The 24,756-nt window shown below is 44.8% G+C and overlaps 1 protein-coding gene across 5 annotated transcripts in view; it reads left to right on the forward strand.

The window, feature by feature from the left end:
* Nucleotides 1–22,581, forward strand: part of dacha (dachshund a) — a 135,791-nt gene extending 113,210 nt beyond the window's left edge. For 4 of the 5 annotated variants that reach the window (XM_031571966.2, XM_012822977.3, XM_031571968.2 and 1 more), the window contains 5 exons: nucleotides 11,970–12,106; nucleotides 12,259–12,406; nucleotides 14,180–14,326; nucleotides 15,883–15,948; nucleotides 21,916–22,581. In XM_031571966.2, the coding sequence (XP_031427826.1) occupies nucleotides 11,970–12,106; nucleotides 12,259–12,406; nucleotides 14,180–14,326; nucleotides 15,883–15,948; nucleotides 21,916–21,956 (539 nt within the window). In that variant the 3' untranslated portion in view covers nucleotides 21,957–22,581. The remainder of the gene's footprint in view (nucleotides 1–11,969; nucleotides 12,107–12,258; nucleotides 12,407–14,179; nucleotides 14,327–15,882; nucleotides 15,949–21,915) is intronic. The other variant, XM_031571967.2, reaches the window with a different exon arrangement.
* Nucleotides 22,582–24,756: the final 2,175 nt, after the last annotated feature.

Here is a 24,756-nt window from a genome sequence, read left to right on the forward strand (position 1 = left end):
TTTCTGTTAGTGGTAAATGTGACGTCATGCATATCATAGCTCACTACAGCATGCTCACTGTGCACAGAAGTCCTAAATCATTGTTTTGTTCTTTTGCACAGTGCCCTGCCAAGGGGACACGATAGAGAATAATCAAAGACGTAGACGATTGATGAATGAATGATTCTGAACACAGCCTGACTATCACACCCTCTGACTCCCTCATAACAACATCATGACGTGACCAGGAACACTGCACACTGCACAATAACATCACAGCTCGTGCTGGCCTTGGCCTTATGATTGTATTAGAATTGAATCCTGTTATCTCACAATACCACAGAATAGAAATCATTACTACGGTATAGAACTTAGTGCTCTGACAGCATGGGTCCCAGGCCGACCGATATAATTGCGATTAATTAATCAAAGGTAGTGTATTCTCATGAGATATCGTTGTGCTGAGGTATGACCACAGCACAGTAGCGACAATATCATAAAGGATGACCATGAGTGTATATATATTATGTAAAACATATTTATTATGTTTATCCTCTATAGGCATCTAGGCCAGAGAAGTAAGGGTAACTGAGAATCATCAGGGTTGAGGTGTAGGTTTCATGCTATATGACTGTTTGACTGTTTCTGACTATTTTCACTCACTAATCTGACTGAAAACCTGCAAAATATCAGCATGTGCCAAGACTGATGGTGCCATGTGTGTGAACTCAGTCACTGGTGCTCCTAGACTTCTGCAGTGAATTAGGAGGAGGAGGTCTTGTGTCTGAAGAGTGCACAGCAAAGCTTTGGGGTTTATCTCATGGCAGGACAGCCTGGGTTTGGGTTGGTGTTGGGGGAGGTGGGGGGTGCGGGGTTGGGGGGGGGGGGGGGGGGGGGGGGGGGGGGGTCAGCGTGTGCGTGGCACCCTGAATCTAGACGATAAACAAAGTGACACCTCAGTACATAGTGATGAATGGCTGTGCCCAGGGCGAGCAGCACCTTTTCTTTTTTCCTCTCCCTTTTTTTCTCCTCCCTTTCTTTCGGCGGGACTCCATGGAGCGTGCCCCCTCTCTCCCTCTCTCGTGCTTCATAAATCACTGGCCCACTAGCGGCCGGTAAAGAGGGCCAGAGCTCGAGCTAACGGTGGCACTCACTCGCTGAAGGCAAGGTCTCTCCCCTGACTCCCTCTCTCTCTCTCTCTCTCTCTCTCTCTCTCGCTCACTCTTTCTCTCTAACACACACACACACACACACACACACATTCACACACACACACACACACACACACACACACACACACACACACACACACACACACACACACCACACAGAGAGAGTCCCCCTCTTTCTCTTCGTCACTCTCGCTTGTTCTCTTTCATGCTGACTCTCTATCTCTGGGCCCCTCTCTCTCTCATATTCTCTCTTTGAGCCCCCCTCCCTCCTTCCCTCCCTCTCTCTCTCCCTCCTTCCCTCCCTCTCTCTCCCTCTCTCTCTCTCTCTCGCTCTCTCTGCAAATTGAGGGGCCAGAGGATGGTGGGAAAAGAGTGGAGGTAGAGGCATGTGTGAGCCATTTGACATAATCCTTTCATCTGTCTCTCTTTCATCGGAGTCAGGGGCCGCTGGATCGCCCTCCTTCTCACCATGATGCTTTAGTGAAAGTTTCCGTTAGACTGTTTAGTCTTTTTTTTTATAGTTTATGTGTGTGTGTGTGTGTGCACGTAGAGGGAAATGGAGTCAATTGAAATGTTTTCCCATGTCTGCCAAAAGCATGTGTCCCTGAACAGTGTGTGACTGCACCAACATGATGTCTGAACCCTGTGTTTCAGTCAAAACTGGCTTCTAGAAAGTACATATTCATATCTGGATTAACAGATACCACTAGATATTATTTGACATTGAACATTTCAGTGCAATACATTATTCTATTTAGGGCAATGGTTTATCATTAGAGTTGAGTAGTTGATGGGCTTTAAGGCTATGAAAGTAACACAAATGTTAGTGTGACAGTGAAACAACAGGTATTTACAATGTAAATTGCAATCTGCAAAGCATTTGAGTTCAACTGCTGCAATGAGGTCCAGTGTGAACAGTGCACTAGTGTCACACAGCTGCTGGACATGTCTGTATGTTCACAGACACAGATAGAGGAAGTAGTTGAGGTAAATGAAATCAGTTGTGTACAAAACACAAGACAAATGTGTCTGTCCAAGCATTTCGATATTTAATACAATATGTACTTGAGCAGGGTCTGGTCTGTGTACAGGCTAATTGAACAAATCCAAATGTGTATCAACATTCTCACGGTTTTTGCCAGAATATTTTCGCTCAGAATTGGCAAGCAACAGTGGTATCTCTCCAAATCACAGCCCAATGTTAGACCTCACTGGGTATTGTATATCAGAGGAAGTTGGGACCTTGGAATAAATGTGCAGGAAACCGCAGTAATTAATGGGTTACCCCACGTGTGTGTGTGTGTGTGTGTGTGTGTGTGTGTGTGCGCGCACGTGTTTGCGTGTCTGAGTAATGTAAACAGGGTTCCTCCGTCAAGGACCACTCTCTCCTCTTTGCTCATGGAAAAGCACACACGGCGGTGACAGAGGCATTTGACTCGGGTCACGATCCGCTGACCTCACTAATGAAGCGATCCAACTAGTGATTGCAGATGTGCTACCGCTTTGGACCTCCACACACGCGTTCACACCTCTCAACTCAATGCGTTTTGTACATCGGGATTTTCACAACATCAAATTCTATAATATTAGTTTTTATAATATTCGTTTTTAATCAATAAAGTCAGTTCAGTGTGGTCATGTTCGCTACTCTCTACGATATTCCAGGAGAGCATAATTGAATACTTCTCGTTGCACAGAGCACGTTTTGAACCGCCACTGGTGTTGAAATAGGGTCCCATAAAAGCAGCACGATCTGTTCTCAATACAATGGCCAGTCAGAAACACAATGCACAGATTTCAGCCCCCATAGGCCACGAGAGTGTGCCGAGATAAGAGTTCTCAGGCTCTCTCTGCCACTGTAGCGCGCAGCCCAGCGGAGCGACGGCGGCGGTGCTTGACTCGCGCTCTCCTACGCCACTGCCCCTAATTGCTCGGGCCAGTTTTCCACACTGCAGATACGGAGCATCTGGTTACAATCAATGTTTCCCCCCGCCATTATGAAATTAGCTGCGCGGAAATGATTTGAAATGGCCTGTAATGATTTCTGATAGAAATGTGCGGCATTGTTTTGCCCTTTGAGATAAGCGGACCGGTAAATCAGTCAAAAAAAAAAAAAAAAAAAACTCAAAAAGGGGCCCCCGTTCCGCAGGGGGAACGGAAACAAATGCCGTCCTTTTTCCTCTCGAGGCGCGCCAGGAGCCTGTGCTTAAAGACTGCAAGTGCTTGGCTCCATTTCAGAGCTGACAACTTTGCCGGCGACAGATGTGCTTGTTCTGTTGCCGTTGCAAACTGCACTGAGAAGTAAATAAGCGGCGGTATAAGCCGTCCCTTTTTTTTTCTTTCATTTAAAAGGGCCTCCGTCCACTTTTTTGTTGTTGTTGTTTGTTCTGACATGTGTTTGTTTATGCTAGAGAGTGCTTCCCTCAAATGCGCTAAAGGGACCATCCGCGCGGCTTTGAAGACCCTTTTTGATCATTAGGCTGATTGCTGTTCTAAGCGCGTTTGTGATGGTTTAATTAAACCGCGGCCCAGAGCAGCGCCTCGACATAACAGACAAGAGTGCATTGGCTGGAGCTATCGGGACACTTGCACCCGCGTGGTGCACAAAGTCGACTGGTCCATAAAAGACGGAGTGAAGGAAATCTCCTATAAAAGCAAAGTACCCATGGAATGTACAGTAACAGTAAGAGGGCTTGGAGTTTGGTGGGATAATTTAGGGCAAGGTTATAGCGATTGAAAGTCACCCCCACAGTCGCTGCACTTTTTTGACAAAAAAATGGGTGATGGATGAGTCTCTCTTCTTCTCTTTCTCTATTTCTCTCTCTCTCTCTCTCTCACACTCTTCCCTGCATCTCTTGCTCTGTCCTTCTCTCTCTCTCTCCTCATTTCTCTCTCTCTTTCTCTCTCTCTCTCTCTCTCTCCGTTTGTTCATGCACTGACAGGTGCTCTGGTTATGCTCTGGTTCTAAATGTCTGCCTGAATGAATCGGTGTCGTTCTATTTGCCTGCCCACCTCTCCCTGCCCATGTGTGGCGTCCTGAAAGGTTGCAAAAGTTTCTAGCGCAAGATTCTAGTAAGACAGCTTTGTGTACTGCTTTGTTGTGGCACAAATAAGTTCAGTTCAGTAGTTTATTAATGGCACAAGTTCAAACAGTAGCAGTTTTGGAGTGTTGCTTTTTAGAGAAATCTAAAGCACAGTTCTTGTTTATTTCAAATAGCTTTCAGCAACTAAAGGGAACAGACTTTCTTTCTCTATGTTCATTGACCTCTTTGAGCATCATGCTGGCTTTTAAGTCACTTATCTACCTCTCAAACTTCAAACTTATTCGTCTACTTTGTGGCCCTTTGACATATATCCCCCTCCCTTCAGATGGTCTTCTTTTTCTCTCCCCATCTACTTGCTTCTTTCTCTCTCTCTCCCCCCCCCCTCTCTCTCTCTCTCTCTTTGCTTCTCTCATCCCTTGGGATACCTGCATCGCTCTGTTCCATCCCTCCTGTGCCCAGGTGTAGGGCAGAAGCGTTGACCCAGTATTTCGCCCACTTAATATTCGGCATATCACCCCTCACAGGCTAATTGGGGGAAAGGAAACCTCATTAGGCTTCATTTTCATCTCCGCATATTCATCAGCATCCACACTCAGCCTGTCAAACAAGCAGGAGGGCCAGCTCTTCTCTTCTCTGCTCTTCTCTTCTCTTTTCTTCTCTCCTCTTCTCTCCTCTTCTCTTCTCTGCTCTTCTCTTTTCTTTTCTTTTCTTCTCTCTTCTTCTCTCTTCTTCTCTCCTCCTCTTCTCTCCTCTCCTCTTCTCTTCTCTTCTCTTCTCTTCTCTTCTCTCATCTTCTCTTCTCTTCTCTTCCCTTGTCTTGTCTTGTCTCTCCTCTCTTCTGTCCTCTTTCTTGACTGTCCCCTCTTTTCTCCCCCTTTTCTTCTCTTTGTCTTCCTCTTTTTCTTCTTTTCTGGTGTCCTCTCCTCTCAATTAATGTCTCCTTCTTTACTCTCTTTTTTCTCCTTTTCTCCTGTCCTCACACCTTCTCTTCTCCTTTTATCTCCTCTCCTCATCTTCTCTTTGTCCATCTTTCACCAGTCTTTTACTAGTCACATCCTTATTCTCCTCCATCCCGTCCATGCTTGGATGTTTTGCACTCTTGCAAATTCATTTTCTTGTTTATGTGTGTGCCTAGCGTTTGAAATTGTAGGAAGCACCCCCCCCCCCCCACACACACACACACACACAAACAAACACACAAACACACAACCTCCCTGTTTCCCGTGTACCCAACTTAAGTGGGAGGGCTCCCAGGTGCTTTGATGCAAAGTAAAGCACTACTCTTGTGCTCTGGCATTTTGTATAAGCGGTAGGGGCCATTAATGGATCGCACAGTGTCAGTTAAAAAGCCAGCGAGATCCTCACAAGGTCTTTCATCTCCCCAGAGTTTTATTATCTACACCGGCGTAGCGGTTATGTTTTCTCAACACTCTCAGGTTGAAAGCAATCAGCAAATTTTGCCTCGAAATGCGTTTGTTTTCTGAAGTCAATTGGCAGCAAAACTACCTAATTAAGAGACCTGCTATGAGTATGGTAATGTTTTATCGCATGGTGTGAGGTGTGTTTCCTGAAAACTCACCTCTGTGTGGTATGTGTTTTTCTAAACTAAATGGAAATTATGCCCTAATGTTTTTTTTTTTTATATCTGTAATGTGTCATTGATGCCCCATCATTCAAGACTTGGAGCTGCGTATACCTGGTGTTTACAGTGACAGCAACAGCTGCAGCATCTCACACCTCCCATTCCCATGTCTTAGCATTTCAGTCCAGTGAATCAGAATCACAATCACAATCAGAAACGTGAACAGTGGATGGGTCATTAAAGCTAGGACAGCATGTTCAAATATCAATTCCTGTTTCTATTTTTATGACTGCGGGGCAAATCATCACTCGGGCTTGTTTAAGTAACAAGCCGCATACCTAGTCCAGTTTGTGCCAGTCTCACAACTCACGTCGCGAACACCAGGGTTCTTAAATAGAAGATGGCAGCAGGTTCATTCCCCTGAGCCGAGGGGCAGAAAGACAGCCACCTTTCTTTTTCCTTTTTTTTTATGGTGTGGGCCATGGCCTGGCAGACGGAACCCAGCAGAACCCACTTAGGCACATTCCTCTCTGCTCAGAGCCGTCTTCCCGAGCCGGAGCAATTTAGCTTCACTCGCGGCCATTAAAATATAATAAATGGACCCCCACGTTCACTTCCCTCCGACAGACGGCCTCTCCTGCTCGCTTTTTCCCCCCTTTCTTTTTATTGTCATGCTTTCATCTTTGGGGAAAATAATGAACATTGGGCCGTTCCTGTTTGACAGGGTTAGACTCATTACGGCTTAAACATTGGGTTTGCCGTTTCCGTGCCTGGTTTTAATGCACGCCCAGGTTGCCACGGGTACAGCCCATGCGACGAAGGGGCCCCTGGTCGGAGATATGACGGGAAGTGTTGGCAGCCGGGGATTATTAGAAGTAGTTGAGCAGATTAGTAGGGAGGATGACGGATGGTTTTTTTGAGCTACATTTTGTTTGGTAGCTTTTAGTTCAACACTAGTTTGAACAAGTGAATCGCATTCATCTCAGTATCTTCTCTTTTACGCTCTCATTCTCTCTGTCTTACCCTTACCATTTTAATATTTGTAATTGATTAAAACAAATGGATCTATTGAAAAAACACTGCTGAAATGCCGGTTAATATGTCATGAGCTCTCTGCTGTGCATGATCAGTGAAGGGTACTCACATCCTGTGCACAACCCCTTAAGTCATTAAGTTGTGGGGTAAGCCCACGTGCGGTGTGTACACCATAATCACTTGGGAATGGAGGAGAAAAACTGGGTCAATAGACTCATCACCCTCACTGTATCATAAAGACTGTGGCTGGAACAGTACCTGTCTGATTAATGATTTCACTGTGTCTACAACTGTAATTAATTAACATAGCATAGCATAACATAACGCCCACCTCAAATCCGAGCCTCAAAACCAGAAAATAATGAGAAGAACAACATCCCATCTTTTTGAAAACGTACCTGGTCATTACTGTAATGATTTGATTGCCTTGATCGTATGATAAAAGAGTATAGGGTGAAGGGGTTTCGTTACAGAAAAAAAGGGGGGGGGGGGGGGGGGGGGGGGGGGGGTTGCTCTTTCCAGAATCTTCGGCCAGAGCCCGGACATCATCCAGTCGGCCTGGTTTTTAATTGGCTGCTTTTGAATATTCAGTGGGAGACCGTCTTCTGTAAGCACTTGGGTTGGGGAAAAAAGATTGAAATCAACAACTAAATGAGAGAGATGGGAGATGAGGAAGAGGAGGAGATGCCATGGGGAAAAGGGTGCTGAGGGGATGAGGAAGGAGAGAGGAGAAGAAACGCTGGTAAGGGCAGCTGTCCATCCAAATGAGGGAAGGAGAAGTAGAAAAGCCATGGAGGAGAGATAGATGGATAGAAAGAGAGAAGGAGTAGAAGAGTGACAAAGTGGAGAGAGAGAGAGAGAGAGAGAGAGAGGTGATATGTGGAAGTAGATGAGATGAAAATGGGTCAATGAAAACAAAAACACATCAAGACTGAGTGGCCATCAGAAGACATGGAGGTGAAAAGGACATTGGTACTTTTCTGTTCATCAGGCAAAGCTGTGCACTTTGGAGTGCTGCACCAGCAAACCTCTGCCAAGCCCTACAATGCATGCATTTGGTGCATGACTGCTCAAGACCATTTAGATCCCAATGACAGCGGGCCTCAGACAGAGTCCTTTAGAAGACAACAGCGGAGACATTCAAGGAGAGGCCATCTTCAGCGACAAAGCGCTCGCGTTAGTGTCCCTTCAGAAGTCGCAAGCCACACATTCTTTACCTTTTAAAAGTTGCTTTTTACATTTCAGTATTAACCTCTCTCTTACTCTTTTTTCTCTCTCTCTCTTTTTTTTGCATTCTCTCTGTTTTTGTTGAGAGCTTTGCAACGAGAGTTGATGGACTCGGGGTGCATTTTCTGTTCGCCCTCCTTTTGTTGCCGCGCTGAAAGTATGCTCCCCCCCCCCCCCCCCCCCGCCTTCTCCTTTCCCGTCCTCTTCGTCTTTCTTCCCAAACGTTTTATTGTCTTTATTTTTAGGGGGAAGCATATGAAAGGGCCGAGGGGTTGAATAATTGATGGGGTCGCACGGCCAGATAAAAGGAAAGAAAGAGAGGAAAAAAGCGAGCACTTCTCTTTCAGCCCTCGCTTTGTTTATGTATTATTTATTTATATTTGTGTCTATCTGTTTGCTCGCTTTTTGTGTGTGACTGTTGTCGTGGCAATATCGCTCTCTCTCTCTCTCTCTCTCTCTCTCTCTGTGTTTCTCTCTCACATTCTCTCTCTCTTTCACTTTCTCTCTGTTCTGTGTTTGCGTGTTGTTTTCTATATATGATGGGGGTGAAAGGGCAGTTCTTCACATCACGCCATAGCTTATCTCATTGTCCAGCTCCCTCTTCAGAGACATTTATGGCCACTATGAGCTTATTGAGGAGGCCTATTGGACCCCTTTTGGCTGTACTTCTACAGAAGGCACTTCTGGTTTTGAGAGTTCAGGATGCAAGCACTCGGTAGGCCCACTTTACCCTAAGATGATTTCTTTGTGTGGCACTCATGCAGTCCTGACCCATGCAGAACAGGAAAAATACTGCATGTGATTCACAAACACACACACACAAACACACACACACACACACACACACACACACACACACACACACACACACAGAGAGAGATCCACACGTACACACATACACGCCTGTAAGCCAGGTTTCACACAGTATCATTACTCGTGTGCATTACGGTGACCGTCGACAGAACGGGGGCACTTTGTAAATGTCAGGGGCCGGCCTTTCACCGTCCCCCCACCCCCAACACACACACACACACTCCCTCTCTCTCTCTCCCTTTCTCTTTTACTCTCTCTCTCCCTCTTTCTTCCAGCAGAGGAATAAAATGAATTGAAGTGTGCACTATCAGCGCCAGAAGCAAGATAAATCTGTCGTTTTAAAATGGACTTGCAATTAAGGAGGCAAGAGAACAGACGAGAAAGGGGGGTGGGGTTAGGGGGAGATTGGGGGGCTTTTAAGAGCAAAGCCCACCGCCCTTATTCTATGGAGCCATTAACCTCCTTTCCCTCTGACAGATGGAGCGGCGCTCCATAGCTCTAGTTGTGACAGGCCCCTAAATAGACATACACATACATGTAATGCAATTAAAATACACACTCTTTTCTTTACCTGTTTGTGTGACAGTGGAGACTGTAAATCCTGCAACTTCTTGTGCAACGTACTAACTATCCAGAACAGCACATCAAGCCTACTTCTTTCCAGCTATGTGTGTTTGAAATACATATGCGCAGACTGCACATACACACACACACACTCACACACACACACACACGCACGCACACGCACAAACACAACACACACACATATGCACAGACTGCACAGACTTTTTGTTGGAATGGAATGTTTTGCGAACATGGTCGAGAACTTCCTATTGAACAAAATATGGTTTAAAAATGTATTGATTCAAAACATTTGACATAATAGATCTGGTAAAACAATTAAAGTGATACTTGTTTTAGTTTTTTAATAAGACTTAAAATAAAATAATGTGTGTCTTCAAGACACCTCACATCACATGCACGCTCATGTGCACGCTCACGTGCACGCTCGCACTCTCTCCCTGAACTCAGTGGCATTTTACCCCACGTTTATTTAACAACTCACCTCACACCTCTCTCTCTTTCTCTCCCTCCCTCACACACAACACATGCTTGCTCTTCTGCTCCCTCTCTCTACTTCCCTCCCATCATTTCATACCCCTTTTCTCACCCCATCACTCCCTCCATCTGTCTCCTTCAACGTGCGCTCACACACACTCCTCCTCTTCTTCTTCTTCTTCTTCTCTCTCTCGCTCTCTTTTTTCCCTCTTTCTCACACAAACAGCTTCACACTCTATCTGCGTGACCTTGGTCGGCGAAGCACTCTCAGCCACCACGAAAAACTTAATCACGCACTGTCATCCCGTTAGCACAGGGGGGGGGGGGAAGAAGTGAGAGATATTCTTTTTTCCACTCTGCCTCTCTCTCTCTCTCTCTCTCTCCCTCTTCTCTCTTTCTCTCCCTCACTTACTTTCTCTGTCTGCCTCTACTCTCTCTCTCTTTCTCCTACTCTCTCTCTCTTCCCTTCTCTCTTTCCACGAGCACGTCTCCAGTCATGAGGAGAGGAGGAGGCGGAGGAGGAGGAAGAGGGCACGGGTGGGGAGATGTATGGCTGCAGGGACAGGTGTGCTATGAACAATGGCTGGAGATGGACTGCAGGGTTATCAGGGCCGGCACTGGGGTGCGCGCGGCTAGGAAATCGATGTGACCCGCGATGCACCGCCACCGCCGCTCCCACTCCGCCTGTCCTATTTGTCTTGAGTGGAGAGAGCTGAAAAGAGAGAGAGAGAGAAGGAGGGGGGCAGGAGGCAGTGTCGCGTGGCCGGCCAAGGCGGATTAACGGGGGTTGAATCATGGCAGTGGAACCACGCGGAGCCCCATCTATTCTCCAGTAGCAGCAGCAGAACAGGCAGGCAGGCAGGCAGGCAGGCAGGCAGAGAGGCAGAGGGAGCAGGCGATGGCCCCAACTGACGAGCACTGTGGGTGGGGCAGGGCTGTGTTGTCTGCACTGTGTTGGCGGCGGGAGTAAAATATGACGCGCTCCCTCCCATGTGTTTTCAGTCTTCCCTCTTGCTTCTTGTCTTCACTGTCTCCCTTTCTGATGCCTTTTCTTTTCTGTCTCTGTGGAGCCACTTTACTCTTTCTTTCTGTCTTTTTTCTAGCGTGTTTACTTTTGTGTGTGTGTGTTTGTGTGTGTGTGCGTGTGTGTGTCTGTGTGTGTGTGTGTGTGTGCGTGTGTGTGTGTGTGTGTGTGTGTCCACGGATGATAAACTGCTTCATGTGAGCTTTGGGTGAAGCAGAGCTTGCCACACCAGACAGATCTTGCCTGGTTAATGCTCTCCATTGTAAATGATGCTTTTGGTGGTATTCCAGAGGGTGTGTGAGCGTGTGTGAGCGACCGTGTGGGTCTCTGTGTGTGTGTGTGTGTGTGTGTGTGTGTGTGTGTGTGTGTGTGTGTGTGTGTGTGTCCATGTGGGACTTTGTGTGGGTGTGTGGTGCGTGTGTGTTTGCTGATCTCGCTTGTTTTATCCTCACCCAGATGAATGATGATTTTGGCTGTATTCTACGGGGTGCATGTGTCCCTGTGCATTAAACAAGCCATTTGCACAATGATAAATCAATAATGAATAATTAGAGTCTTTTATAATTCCACATGGTGTTTGTATGAAGTGTGTGTGTGTGTGTGTGTGTGTGTGTGTGTGTGTGTGTGTGAGAGTGTCTGCGAACGCGTGTGTGCGTGTGTGTGTGCGTATGTGTATGCATGCGTATATGGGTGTGTGTGTAAGAGTGTGTGTGTAGGTGAATACATCTGTGCAGCCTCATACACACACTCTTATTTTGATTTGTCATCACTGGTCCAATTATGTGTGTGTGTGTGTGTGTGTGTGTGTGTGTGTGTGTGTGTGTAAATGTGTGTAAATCTTGTATGAGGGGAATAGTATTTCCCAGAACCTCTGTAAAAGACCAAAGTGTACAAGTTTTACATGTTATGCCTTGTATCTTCTTATTATTAACTGTTTGTGTGTATTTGTTTGTGTGTGTGTGTGTGTGTGTGTGTGTGTGTGTGTGTGTGTGTGTGTGCGCTCGTGCATGCATGTGTGTGTGCGTTTTGTGCAGAAGATGCCCATCTGGCTGTACCCATGATGAAGTCAGGCTTTGAGAAGATGCCCCAGACCCTTCCTCCAGGCTTCCCCGCCCCCTTCCTCTTTGCTGACGGCCTCTCTTCTGTGGAGACTCTGCTCACCAACATCCAGGTACACTACCTGTGTGTGTGTCTGTGTGTACCTATGTGTGTGTGTGCTTGTAATTGTTTGGTTGGACTGTCAAATGTGTGCATTGTGTATTTACAATGTCTTACGTGTGCACTGTGTGCATTTAAAATGGTTTGTGTTGTGTTGTTTTATAGGGCCTGCTTAAGGTGGCCGTGGATAATGCCCGTGTGCAGGAGAAACAGGTGCAGAATGAGCGCAAGGAGTTGAAGATGGAGCTCTACAGAGAGAGGGAGATGAGAGAGAGCCTGGAGAGGCAACTCACTTCTGAACTGCACAGCCGAGGTGTGTGTCTGTCTGTGTATGTGTGTGTGTGTGTGTGTGTGTGTGTGTGTGTGTGTGTGTGTGTGTGTGTGTGTGTGTGTGTGTATATATGTGTGTGTGTGAGAGAGAGAGAAACCGTCTAAAAAAGGATTGTATAACTAATCAGTTATAATTTGGACAGGTGGTAATCTACCATTCCACTAAACTGCTAAATGCTGTAAGCCATTTATTTTGGCCAAACAACTTTAATTAGGTTGCAAACAAACTTGACAGAAACAAACAGAAGTCACTAGGTGGCTAAAAGGACGAATGTTAAATACCTGGATGATTAAAAGGGGAGAAAACCAACTGCAGTTTTTAAATGAAGAAAAATGCACAGTAGCTCTGCAAAGCTCTGCAAATGACTGAATGGTTATATCCAGTGGATTAGGACTTCGAAATAGACTTTGTGAGCAGTATGCATCTATATCCTGTGCATTAGGACTTCGAAACAGACTTAGTGAGCAATATGCGTGTGGTTGCTGTTTGGCCGTGCTCTGCTTCCAAAGGCTGTATATCACTGTAGTATTTAGAAGCCAGTCAGCTTCTCTTACCCTCAGCCAAGAAATTAAGGCAATTAGCTGCTTGGGTAACAACTCAGACGGTATGTACAAACACTTTAATAATTTATTAGCCATGGCTGTTATCGCACTGCGTGTTATTCAAATTCATTCTCTAATAGAGGGGGGTAAGAAATGATTTGGCAAATCAAATGCCGGTAATTGGATGCGTTATGGAGATGTGACTGAGTCTGTGTGCGTGCGTGCGTGTGTGTGTGTGCGTGTGTGTGTGTGTGTGTGTGTGTGTGTGTGTGTGTGTGTGTGTGTGTGTGTGTGTGTGAGAGAGAGAGAGAGAGAGCTGTGAAAGCTGTTTCATTTTGGAAAGACAGTGTGAAAATGATAGTTCTTAAAGACGGATCTTTGATAGCTCAGGAGGCCTAGATGTGATCTCATTATAGTTTTAATTGTGTATCAATGTAATCACAGATATTGAGACAGAAATTAGATGAGGCACTTTATTGTAAAAATCTACCGTAATTGGCAAAAAAAAAACATCTCCACAACAGTCTTCTCGTCATAGGTTAGTTAAATGCACTTTACTGTGAAATGTGTGCCTCATCCAAACACAGAGGTTGGCCTGAGAGAGTAAGAGAGAAGGTAATATGGAGATGTCTAAACATTTAGTAAAAACGATTTTTGACCCTGTTGAGCTCTCTCCTTTAAGTCTCACTTTTAATCTCAATGTTGTGTGGGAGTTAAGTAGACCTCATTTTATGAAAAGCATAATAACTGGTAAACAGTATTGTTAGCTGTAACAGTTTTGCAGGAGTAGTTCTATCATTTAGCATCTCTGACAATGCTTATTGGGAACATCAAAACTATATACTGCATATATATTGTAAGTTGTTTCAATAATGATGTCAATTGAACAAATATTTATAAGTCCAAGTGCCTCTTTCTTAATATACAGCACGTGCTCCTTCAACAAGGCTGTGAATATCTCAAAACCTGTGACATCAGCAGCTTATGTTTGCACACCTTATTGATTTCCTGTGATTGATCACTTTCTTCCATTCTCTCTCTCTCTCCCTCTCTCCCTCCCCCCTTTCTCTACATCTCTCTTCTGCCATCCCTCCTTGTCCTTCTTTCCCTTCTCCCTCACTCTCCTCTCTGTCCTCCATCTGTTCCCCCTCTCTCTCTCTCTCTCTCTCTCTCTCTCTCTCTCTCTCTCTGTGTTTCTCCTCCTGTCTCTCAGCCACCATCCAGAAGCGTCTGAAGAAGGAGAAGAAGGCTAAGAGGAAACTGCAGGAAGCGCTGGAGTTCGAGTCCAAGCGCCGGGAGCAGGTGGAGCAGGCACTCAAGCAGGCCACCACCTCAGACAACCTGCGGATGAGCCTCAACGGTGAGCTCTTCCCCTCACCTGCCCCCCCCTCTCTCTTTTTATTTTGTCCTCACGCTCTCTGCCTCATGTCTTTGACTCTGACCCCCCTATCTTTCTCCTCTTTTTCATTTCTCCTTCTTTGCTTGTTTTTGCTTGTTGAATCCGTCGCCCCTTTTTTCCTCCTTTCTTTTTTTTCCTATCTTCCTGCCCTATTCTCTTCTCTGCTTTGAATCCATCCCCCTCTTTCTCTTGTTCCTCTCTTGTTCCTCTCTCCTCTTTGTCTGCATTTGAATCTGTCGACTCTTTCTGTCCTCCAGCCCCTACAACCCCACAGAATATTTATGGTTTCTTGCAGAGCAATTGGAATTGTTCAGGCTTTGAAAAAGACAGAGCGCATGAGACAACGCTGCCTTTTTAACAGCATATTTCACTGTCATCTCCCTGGCCCTTGTTCTCCCCATCTGCACCCTACCTCTAGCTGAAAAAAACACACATGCACTTGTTCTTCCGTTGCCTCATAATGTCCTTATTTTTTTGCACTGGATTTCCCTTAACTTTGTTGTCCTACTCAGAGAAAATCACTTTCTTCTTGCTAGTAATCAATGAGATTAAACACTACACTAATTTACTCTTGGCCTTTCTCCTTGTTCTTCCCCCCTCTCTCTCACTCTCTCTTTCTCTCTCTCTCTCTCCCTCTCTCTCCCGCTCTCTCTCTCTCGCTCTCTCTCTCCTTTTCACATCTATTTGTTCTGACCTTTATTCTCTTAATCATTGTGCTGCTTTTTATTTCCTCTTTTTTTCTCCCTCACCCTTTTCATCCCTACGCCTTTTTCAGCCGTCCCATTCTCTCTCTTTTTCTCCATCTCTGATTCTCATATTTCCTTATCAATGGCTTCTATTGGCATTTCCGCATTTTCCATAACTGTTCCTGTTAGCCTTGCATTAGTATGGTCAGGCCACAGAGGAAATGGATATAGATACTTATCATAAATGCTTTAAATGCACACACTTAGAGCACTAAATTGTTTTCATAACCGCTCTGTGTTTTTTTTTTTTCGTCCTTCAGTTGTTTAATTTCTAAATCGTTCAGGAGCAAAGCGCAGAAATGGGAAACATAAAAGCGAATCATAAAGACCGTCGAGTACATCTGCAAGCATTTGAGCAGAGCTCCGGCAATTATCAGCCAAGCCTGATTAAACCTGAATTTATTAAAAGAAATGCATTGTTGCCCCGTCTTTTTTCCTTTCATGTGATTTAATGTAAGATTAGCTTACGGAGAACTGTTGTAGTGGGGACACAGCGATGAACCTTGAAATTATAACAAAGCTTTTGATGAATCTATACTCTATTAGAGCTGTTAATGAATTGTAATGTGATTCAGATTTGCGGCACACTAGCCCATCCATTTTGGTGCCCCAACTACAAAAACCATTAGCAGACACAAATGAAGTGACACAAGTTTACTGAGATGATTTAAGCATGTCTCTCTTTATATCATTTAAAGCCTCTGGTTCTCATAACCCCTGATGACTAGGGTTCTATAGGGTTCTAATATGTTCCTGCGTTTGATGTTTCAGAGGCTGTGATACCAGACGTGGAGCCAGAACATAACGGCAATCAGCAGGAAAACTCCATTGTACAAGGTGAATAACACTAACACTAACACTCACCGAAACAACAGTGCATTTATGTAGTCTATGAGATCTTATGAGAATCTATGAGCGTCTTTACATATTTTTTACATTTTAGTGCTTATTTGGAAAGCACATGTTTTCTTTTTCTGTTTTTTTTGTTGTCATTTTTTATGTAAAGGGAAGTGCACAATGCAAAACAGAAAAGCAATACTGAGAACAGGTTCCTTTTTTTTAATGGCCAATCACTGGATTGAATCACATGCCTTCAGAAACCCCATCTCTGGTGTTGGGCTGTGGTTGGCCCGGCGTGTCTGAGGTGCCTCTTTTGGGTCCAGTGAGAATGAAAGGGGGGAGTTTGTGTTTCCTCGGTCACCATCCGACTTCATTTCCCCTCCCGCCCCCTGAGTGCCTCTCCCCACTCATCATCTCCTTCACCAGGGGCTGACGTCACCCCTGTGGCTGGCCGGGGCCTTCTCGGAAGTCTCCCTCTCATCTCCTCGAGCAAGGGGGTGAGGGTAGGTAGTGTGTGTGGGGGGGGGGGGTTTACGTGGCCATGTGCATCCCACATGGCCCAGAGTTCTCCAGACACCTCATGCACCTCCTCCTTCACCGCCACTTTACGCTTAAGCCCCTGTGTGTAAGGGGGCTGACCCCCTGGAGGCTCATGTTGGAAGTGCAAACATTAACCAGAGGCACTTTTTTCTTCTCCTCCTACATCGCTACCTCTCCTCCCTTTCTTTCTTTCTTTCTGTCTTTCTTTCTTTCTTTCTTTCTCTCTCGCTCTCCCTCCTGGAGCAGACGGTCCTTTGAAGACGTCAAAATCCCTCAGGGAGGGAGATTGCAAACTGATGTGGCAGCATGTGTGTGTCATGCTTCCATTCTTACTCGAGAGTTCTGCTGCGTGCAGTCTTGCACACACAGACACACAGACACACACACACACACACACACACACACACACACACACTTTTTTACACCACCTATTCCATCTGTTTTTGCCCGGCTCCCCCAGCATCCCCTCCAAAACCTAGCTTGAGGTTGCTTTTGATAGATGGAGCCTATTATCGACCCGTCGGAAGGCGAATCAGAGACACTGTCCCGTAGATCTTATTGAAATGTGAGCACGAGAGGAGGTGAATAAATACATATGTTTACAGGACGCACGGTGGAAATGGCCTGCAAAGTGTTTTCTGCTGGGAGGGTGGAGATTGTTTTCTCATAGCCAATTTCACAGTCCGCAAATAAAGGAACAGCCATTTTTCTTGTCAGTGACAGCAGGGGCTTCCACACACAGAAGAATGCTGAGGCCATGGGCTTGGGAACCTTCTGGAAGTTGTGTGTATGTGTGTGTGTGTGTGTGTGTGTGCGCGTGTGTGTTTTTCTTCTTAGAGATTGTTTTGTCGCTTTTTGTCTGGAAAAAAGAGGAAGGGTTCATTTTCAGTGGCAGGGGGTCATGAATGGGTGAGGTTGACTCTAGGTTTTTTTTTCGGGGGGGGGGGGGGGTAGGATTACCAAAATCTTAAAGGCCTCTCATGTTTCCTGCTCATAACTTCAGACTTCAGTCTGAACCTCCCAAAGACAACATCAAAGTCCTGCACAGCACACAGGCACCCCTCTCTCCATCTCCCTCACAGGAACGGCTGTGTTTTACACATATTTGACCAAACATGTAGCGTCTGAATCCCCATGTGTAATTATTGGGATCTTTCGTGCTTTCGCTGGGCTACCTGCAACCTCCGGTTGGAGAACTCAACTCAACGGTGTACCTGGAAATCCCCCAGGTTTTCCCTGGCTCAGCATGTTAAGTCCGGTGTTCTACCCTTTTGGCACCGGCACGCTAAACGGCGAGAAATGGGTCACTAATGAGAGCAGAGCTGAAGGGGGTTGAAAGCATGGAAAGCCGGCGGTGGCGCTACCGTTGACCTTTTCTGTGGGGAGGGGGGGCGGGGGGCTGGCATCATCTTAGGGCAGTGCATTCCTGACCGTGGCGACCTGGCGGCGGTAGTTCAGAGGCGAGAGAGAGGCACAAGTCGGGCTCGGCCCAGTCACGTCACGGAATGCACGGATCGTTTCGTCACGCTAAGAAGGCGGTCACGCCCCGTCCCGTGCTCGCTGGTTCACTCTGGGTTTTTTCGTCCAGACGTGAGAAGCACTGATGGCCGTGAAGCAGCGGTGCAACCTCTGTGTCACCACCAGAACGGATTATGTTACGTTTTCCAAGACATCCCCCCCTCTAAACCATGATTCTTACTGATGCAGAGTACAGTAGAAGCCAGAGTCATGGTGTCAGATGTCTGTTGAAACAGTCTCGGCAGTTTCAGATCGCATGTGCCTTCACAGGACAGCATATGACACTATAAATCTGACACATTCTTTCAATGTCACAGATCTCTTTATCACACTACACATTGTATATAATTTTATGACACTGCTTTATATTGTAGATGTAAAGCCATAAAAGATAGATTTGGTCTACAGTTCTCTTTGTTGAGGATTTAGATTTTAAGGCCTGCCGAATACAGTAATGTAATCTTAATGCTTGTCAGTGATAATTCATAGCATTGTAACCTGAAAACATTGTTTGGTGAAAACAAAACCTAAAAATAAAATTGTGTAGACCTAAAGATTTGAAACTTTATATGACAAATATCCACCTATTGTCACTTTGTAAGACAACATCAACTGTGCTACATCTCCTCAATTGGCTAGTCTCTTGTGGAGTCCTTGGCACTCTCTGTTAGTAGTGCTCAGTACCCCAATCTAATAGATGAACACAAGCCACTGCAGAGTAACCATCGCACACCAATCTCCACGGATCATCGCTTTCGAGGGCAGCGAATCTTCAATTAGGAGTCTTCTGTCCATACAACACCACACCACAACTGTACACACACACACACACACACACACTATTATCTCGGCGCCTCTCACTTTTTTCTCTCTCTTTAGCTCACACACACACACACACACACATACTCACCCCCCCCCCCACACACACACGCACACACACACACTCTCTCTCTCTCTCTCTGTCTCACACACACACTCTAATCTCGACACCCCTCGGTGGACTCCCTGCGCGTGCCTGGCCGTACTTATCCATTACGGCAGGGAGAAATCTGATTAGCCCCCGTGCTCCACTCCCAAGTCCAACTTCACAGTTTTGCAAGCCTAGCACTGACAACTGATTTCATTAGGTTTGATTGTCCTTGCTGAGATCCCACTCCAGGAACTAAAAGCTTTTTACGCTTTCTCAGGTTCCCTCCTGCGTCCAGCCATTACACCAACCCTGTTTTTTTATTTTTTTTTTATTTATTAATCAAGACAAGTGGTGGTAACAGAAACTGCTGAACACAAAAGAAGGTGGCATCATTTCACAAGCCGATTAAGAGAGAGAGGAAGAGTGAAATGGAGATGGTGGAGTCTGGGGTGTGAGGTGAGATAGAGAGAGCGAAGAAGAGAGAGAGAGAGAGCGAAGAAGAGAGAGAGAGCAAGGGGGAGAGGTAATAGTGGGAAAACAAGGTGTTGTTTAATAAGAAATTGAACTCGTTCTTGTTTTGTGTTGAAATATCAGCATTAGAAAGCTCTGGTAATAATCAGTAGGTGTTGACCTACCAACTCCCACCTGTTTTATTTTCTTCTTTTAGCCAAACCTGTTGCGGCGTCTGGAACATCAGTAATTATGCTCTTGCAAACCTGGCAAGAAAAATCAACAAACAAACAACAGAAAAAAGCTCCAATGACCTACTCTAGCTCCAAACTCATGCTGCATTCACACACTGCAAATGAGCCCCAAGGGTACCATTCATTTCCAAAAGTTTTCTGCGCCACTAATTGGCAACCCTGAAAGAAAAAAAAAAGTGAAATAAGGAGAGGAAAAAAATAGTAAGCATGAAAAATCAACGTGGAGCTTTATGGCAGTTCTGGACCTCCCCACTCTGAACACTTTGCAGACGGTGCAAAACGGAATGAGCCGGTAGCTAAATATGGTGAGAGACGATCGCAGAGAAAAGGTCCCAGTGTGACCACAAGCCTGGCTACCCACCCACACACCGACCCCAACTCCCCCATGGTAGACTACCCAGGTTATCTAGTGGTGCCTTTTCCAGGAAACGCCAAAGTCCTAATCTTGCAGATGATAAGTAAGAGAGAGAAAGTGCTCCTGATAACTTAGAGAAAGAGAGAGAGCATTCAAAATGCCATTGACCGGTAGTCACTCAGAAAATGCACATTACCTTTAGCCCTTACAGCCAGAAGTGTTAATTTCAAATGTATCAAATTAAAGTGTAGCAGTGTGAACTTATGAACCTTTCTCTTAAAGAAAGACACCATATATGACTCCCCAGTGCCCCTCAAGGTTTCCTGTTAAAGCTGAACACTCTACATTGTACAAGGCCAAACATGACTCTTTAGTGTCTTCAATCACTTATTCTAATCAGTCTGGTTTTTAAGGGTGTGATTGCTCCACCTGAAATATTTATTCTTTTTTTGTAGAGAGCAAAAATGGTTCATAGCTATTTGCATCATCATTTACACACTTAAAGATTTCCCATCACATCAGCGCAACAGTAATTTGAGCAATCGGGCTGTCCAGAGTGGCGAGCAGTGAGCAGTGCCCAGTCGTCCCCTCCCCCCTCCTGGGGACTGTGACGGCTCTGTTCACCCCCCACAACCCCCCCCCCCAAGTCCCAGGGAGCTGCCATTCTTTACAGGAACTGGCCCCGCTGTCACTCTCTGGGCCCGGATTAATTGCGCCTCAGGATATTACAACTCATTTCATTGAGCAGTAAAACACCTCATCAAAGCCCCTGGGCCTTTAAGTCTCAATTTAAGTCCAGCCACCGAACGGTGTTCCTTTACACAGAGAGAGAGCTGAGCCCAGCCCAGCTGAGGGCTCCACATCTTTAAGTGGACGATTTTCATACGGTCGCTTTAGAGGAACACTGTTAAATATCTTGGTGGCTATTAAGTAATATCAGTCATTTTTTTGTTAATACGAAGAAGAGATCATAAAAGGGCTTGAATGGGCATGTCTGAGAGTGAGGGGAAGGCAAAGGCCACATGCAGCGTGTCCTCTGTGGAACTCGATTCACTTGGAGGGAACTAATGGACATAAAAGTTGGTCTAGGAGGTCTGTAAAAAATAAATTAAGACACGTATTTGCAGTCCACAAATTAATGTTGTGTTTAGGTATATATTATACAAATATTTAAACATGTAATAAGCACCAAGAACAGTACAACAGATATAAGGTACAAAGAACTTGAAATAAATAAGATGTGTTATAACATAAAAGCACTGATAGCACCTATACAAATGTCAGTCAGTTCTCTCCCTCCCTACTGCCTCCTCTCTCTGTTTGCTCTCCTCTCTTACCTGAACTGTGATTTGAGTTCAATACGCTTCCATTCCACATCCACATCCAGACAGGATCAGCCGTTTAAAGCTGCGGAGACATATTAAACACCTAGAAGCGGCCTCCCGCTCCTAATGAACTGCTTCTCCTCCTGCTCAGGGAATTAAATCAAGCCACGTTTTTCATATTAACATTCAACGACCAACTTCTCCCTTTTCACCCACCAGCTGTTCCTCCTTTATCTGCTCCCTCTCACTGACAGCGAACACTTAAGTGATCAATCCCTTAAATTATTCTTGCCGCACATTTGATTAAAATACTTGTACATTTTTTTTTATTATTTTTTTTTTATCAAGAATCACTTTGCCTATCAAGTATGACCAGCCATCTTTTGCTGCGTCTTTTTTTCTCTTCCCTGCTTTGAGGAGGAAATGATTAACATTTTTGTACCATAGAGCAACCATGTATGCATTCTTATTTAATGGCTGCATTTTAATTTAGAACTCCGTGTGTTCATGTGTGTGTGTGTGTTTCCACTCATATATTTGGGTTATGGCTCGTTATGGCGCTGATTCCAAAATGGAAAGTTAACCCTTGTTTGTCATGTGTTTTTTTTACAGAGAACAGACCTCCCTTCTCCAAGCCTCCCATCATGTACTGAGAAGGTGCTCAGCACTGCCAGAGTGTCCGACTGAGGCTGGGCAGAGCGAGGGTTTGCCCCACGGAAGCACTCCTTGGCTGGGACACGTGACTGTGGTGAAGAGGGGAACAGCAGGAGCTTCTCAAAGGGGGGCATCCGACCACCCTCACGCTGAAAAACAAAATGGTGTACAGGACTGAAGAGAGAAAAAATTAAGAGTTTGAGTGAGTGAAGGAATGAAAGAGTGAGCGTGTGCTTGTGCATATATGTATAAGGTTGTGTGTGCGAGTGAGTTTGTGTGTGTGTGTGTGTGTGTTCGTGCGTGAGTGTGGGGAGGTGCATCGATGCACAGTGAAGGGTGTGTATCAGGAGACCCTCTCTCGCATCCTTTCTCCGTGATCTTGTACAAAAAGGAAATAGAAACCTCCCTTGAATCTCCTTGTTTGACTACTTCTACGTTCCTATCTTTTTTGATTGTTTTTCCAGGCTAAAAATAGAAGGACCTTTTTTCTCGAAATTAAAAGAACATTCCCAAATTGTTCTTGACTCTCTGTGAAGCACATAAAACAGCCTCTCTTTCCATCTGTGCTACATGTTCACTCTTTCTCCTTACATCATTATTATTATTGTTGTTGTTATTGTTGTTGCTGATATTATTGTTATTATTATTATTATTATTATTATTATTATTAATAATAATTTGCTTTGACCTTTCTTTTAACCTATTGCACCAGTGTTTCGCAGTTGCACAACAGCCTTGCAAAATCTTTGCGTGACAATGTCCTTTATAAATGGAGGTGGGACATAGGGACATGACGTGGACAGCATAAAGCATTCAAAGAGACAACTGTGCATTTAATTCGACCAGCGTCGACAAGAAAGGACAAAGGACAAAAAAAAAATATCTGAATCAGAGGAATTTTGATTTCTAACAGTTCTCTTCGTTTTCTTTTTTGTTTGTTTGTTTTTGTTGAAAAAAAAATGATGTAGAAGAGAAACAGTTCCCTCACTGTCTGCCAGGGCTGCCACTATGATGTTGTTCTACTCCCATGCTGATAGTACTTCCAGTGGGGTTTTTTGTTGTTGTTTAATTGTTTGTTGGTGTATTTTTTTTTCGATTGACACTCTTGTATGAATGCACAGGAAATGAGGTTGCAAATCGTCTTGTTTCCATCTGTCCTCATAGCCCCTTCAGTAATGGTTATATATTGCTCCTTTATGAGTTAAAAAAAGAAGAACTTTGTTGAGTTATTGTTGCTATAAATACAGTATTACAGTAACACCCCTCCTGTTTTTACCCCTGTTTATAAAGACTTGTAAAAAAGGCTTTAGCGTTTGCTACTCTGATGTTGTAATGAAGTGAATACATTTTTAGTGAGATTTAAAAACAAAAAAAGATGAAAAAAGAAAAGAAAACAAGTACCCTAATGCACATTTGATGCAAGCATGCTTGTAGATACAACACTGATAAAGCTACACGTACAGATTTTAAAAAAGGAAGAAAAAAAGAAACAGCAAAGAAACAGCTGCCAGTTTAAATCTATTTTTTGAAAAGGTTTTGGGGAATCCATTAGTATCATAATCATGGTCAGGCAGCTAATCGATGATGTTGACCTTCTTTTAAAAGTTCATGACATTACCACATATCACACCCTTGCACATAACACACAAATAAATGAAACATCCATATGGACAACTTTGGTAGATTTGTTTTCTGTTTTTGTTTGAGTTTTTTAAGTAATAAAAATTTGAAACTGAAACGTTACTTACCTTGTCCTACTTTGTCTTTTATTCTGAGGGACAGATGTACGTATGGTAGAGAGCACGGCGTAAACAGCGACGTGGCTGGCCAGTCCACAGAAGTGCATGCTGTGCCTTTTCATTTTACGTTGAATGTACTAAACGTGTGGCTGATCGTGTAATCAACGCATCTTACTGCCCTCAACGCATCTTACTGCTGTGCGCAAGAATGGCAATGACAACCATAAATCCGCCATAAACATAATTTGCAGAATCATTCGATCACTGGAATGGAATCATGGAACCGTCGATCGACATAAAAGGAATCAAAAGTTTAGAGATCAGGAAATAGAAATACATGCTAATAAGGTGTCATCAAAAAGTGAGATAATACAGGGCAGTAACTCTACACCACTCCAAAAAAACACTATTTGTGCGGCTATAACAAACTCAATAGTGTAACAGGCATCTGCATGCAGGGAAGTGGATGAAGTGAAAAAGTGATGGCAAATGGAACAACATGGTACAAATGAACAAAAATGATGCTCAGAATACTGATTCTATTGTTTCTGCCTAAAAACAGGCACTAAATGCCTAAAATGGGCACTAAAATGTCAGTACATCCACCCCTGAGTATTTCTAGTGTAGAGTCTAGTTGGAGCACATTAAGGAACAGTGGCCATTTGGTAAGAACAGTGTTATGGAGAACAAGGTGCAAGAGTAGGCCTACCATCCAGTCCAGAGGCAAACTCATTCAAAAGGCTAACCCTAGCTGGAGAAATCTCTCTTTGCTCTTGTGATTTGAAATTCTGCAGCCTGTCTGGGAGTCTCTGAGATAGGCTCTGTCTCTCCGGTTTTCAGCAAAAAGCTTTCATTCAGCCTTACCTTGACCACCCAGAGGAAATGACCTAATTAATGACTTCCCCTGAAAAGCTTTCAGGCGTAAGCGCTCTCTTGTTCTCTCGTTCCCCCCTCTCCCCACTTCCCTATTCCCCTTCTTCTTCCCGTTGTCTCTCTTGCTCCCCCTGTCTGTCTGCCTCACTCATCCTCATCCTCATCCTATGATATGACTAGATGTAGC

This window comes from Clupea harengus, chromosome 8 (genome assembly GCF_900700415.2).
Source record: "Clupea harengus chromosome 8, Ch_v2.0.2, whole genome shotgun sequence".
In the NCBI taxonomy this organism is placed as follows: Eukaryota; Metazoa; Chordata; class Actinopteri; order Clupeiformes; family Clupeidae; genus Clupea; species Clupea harengus.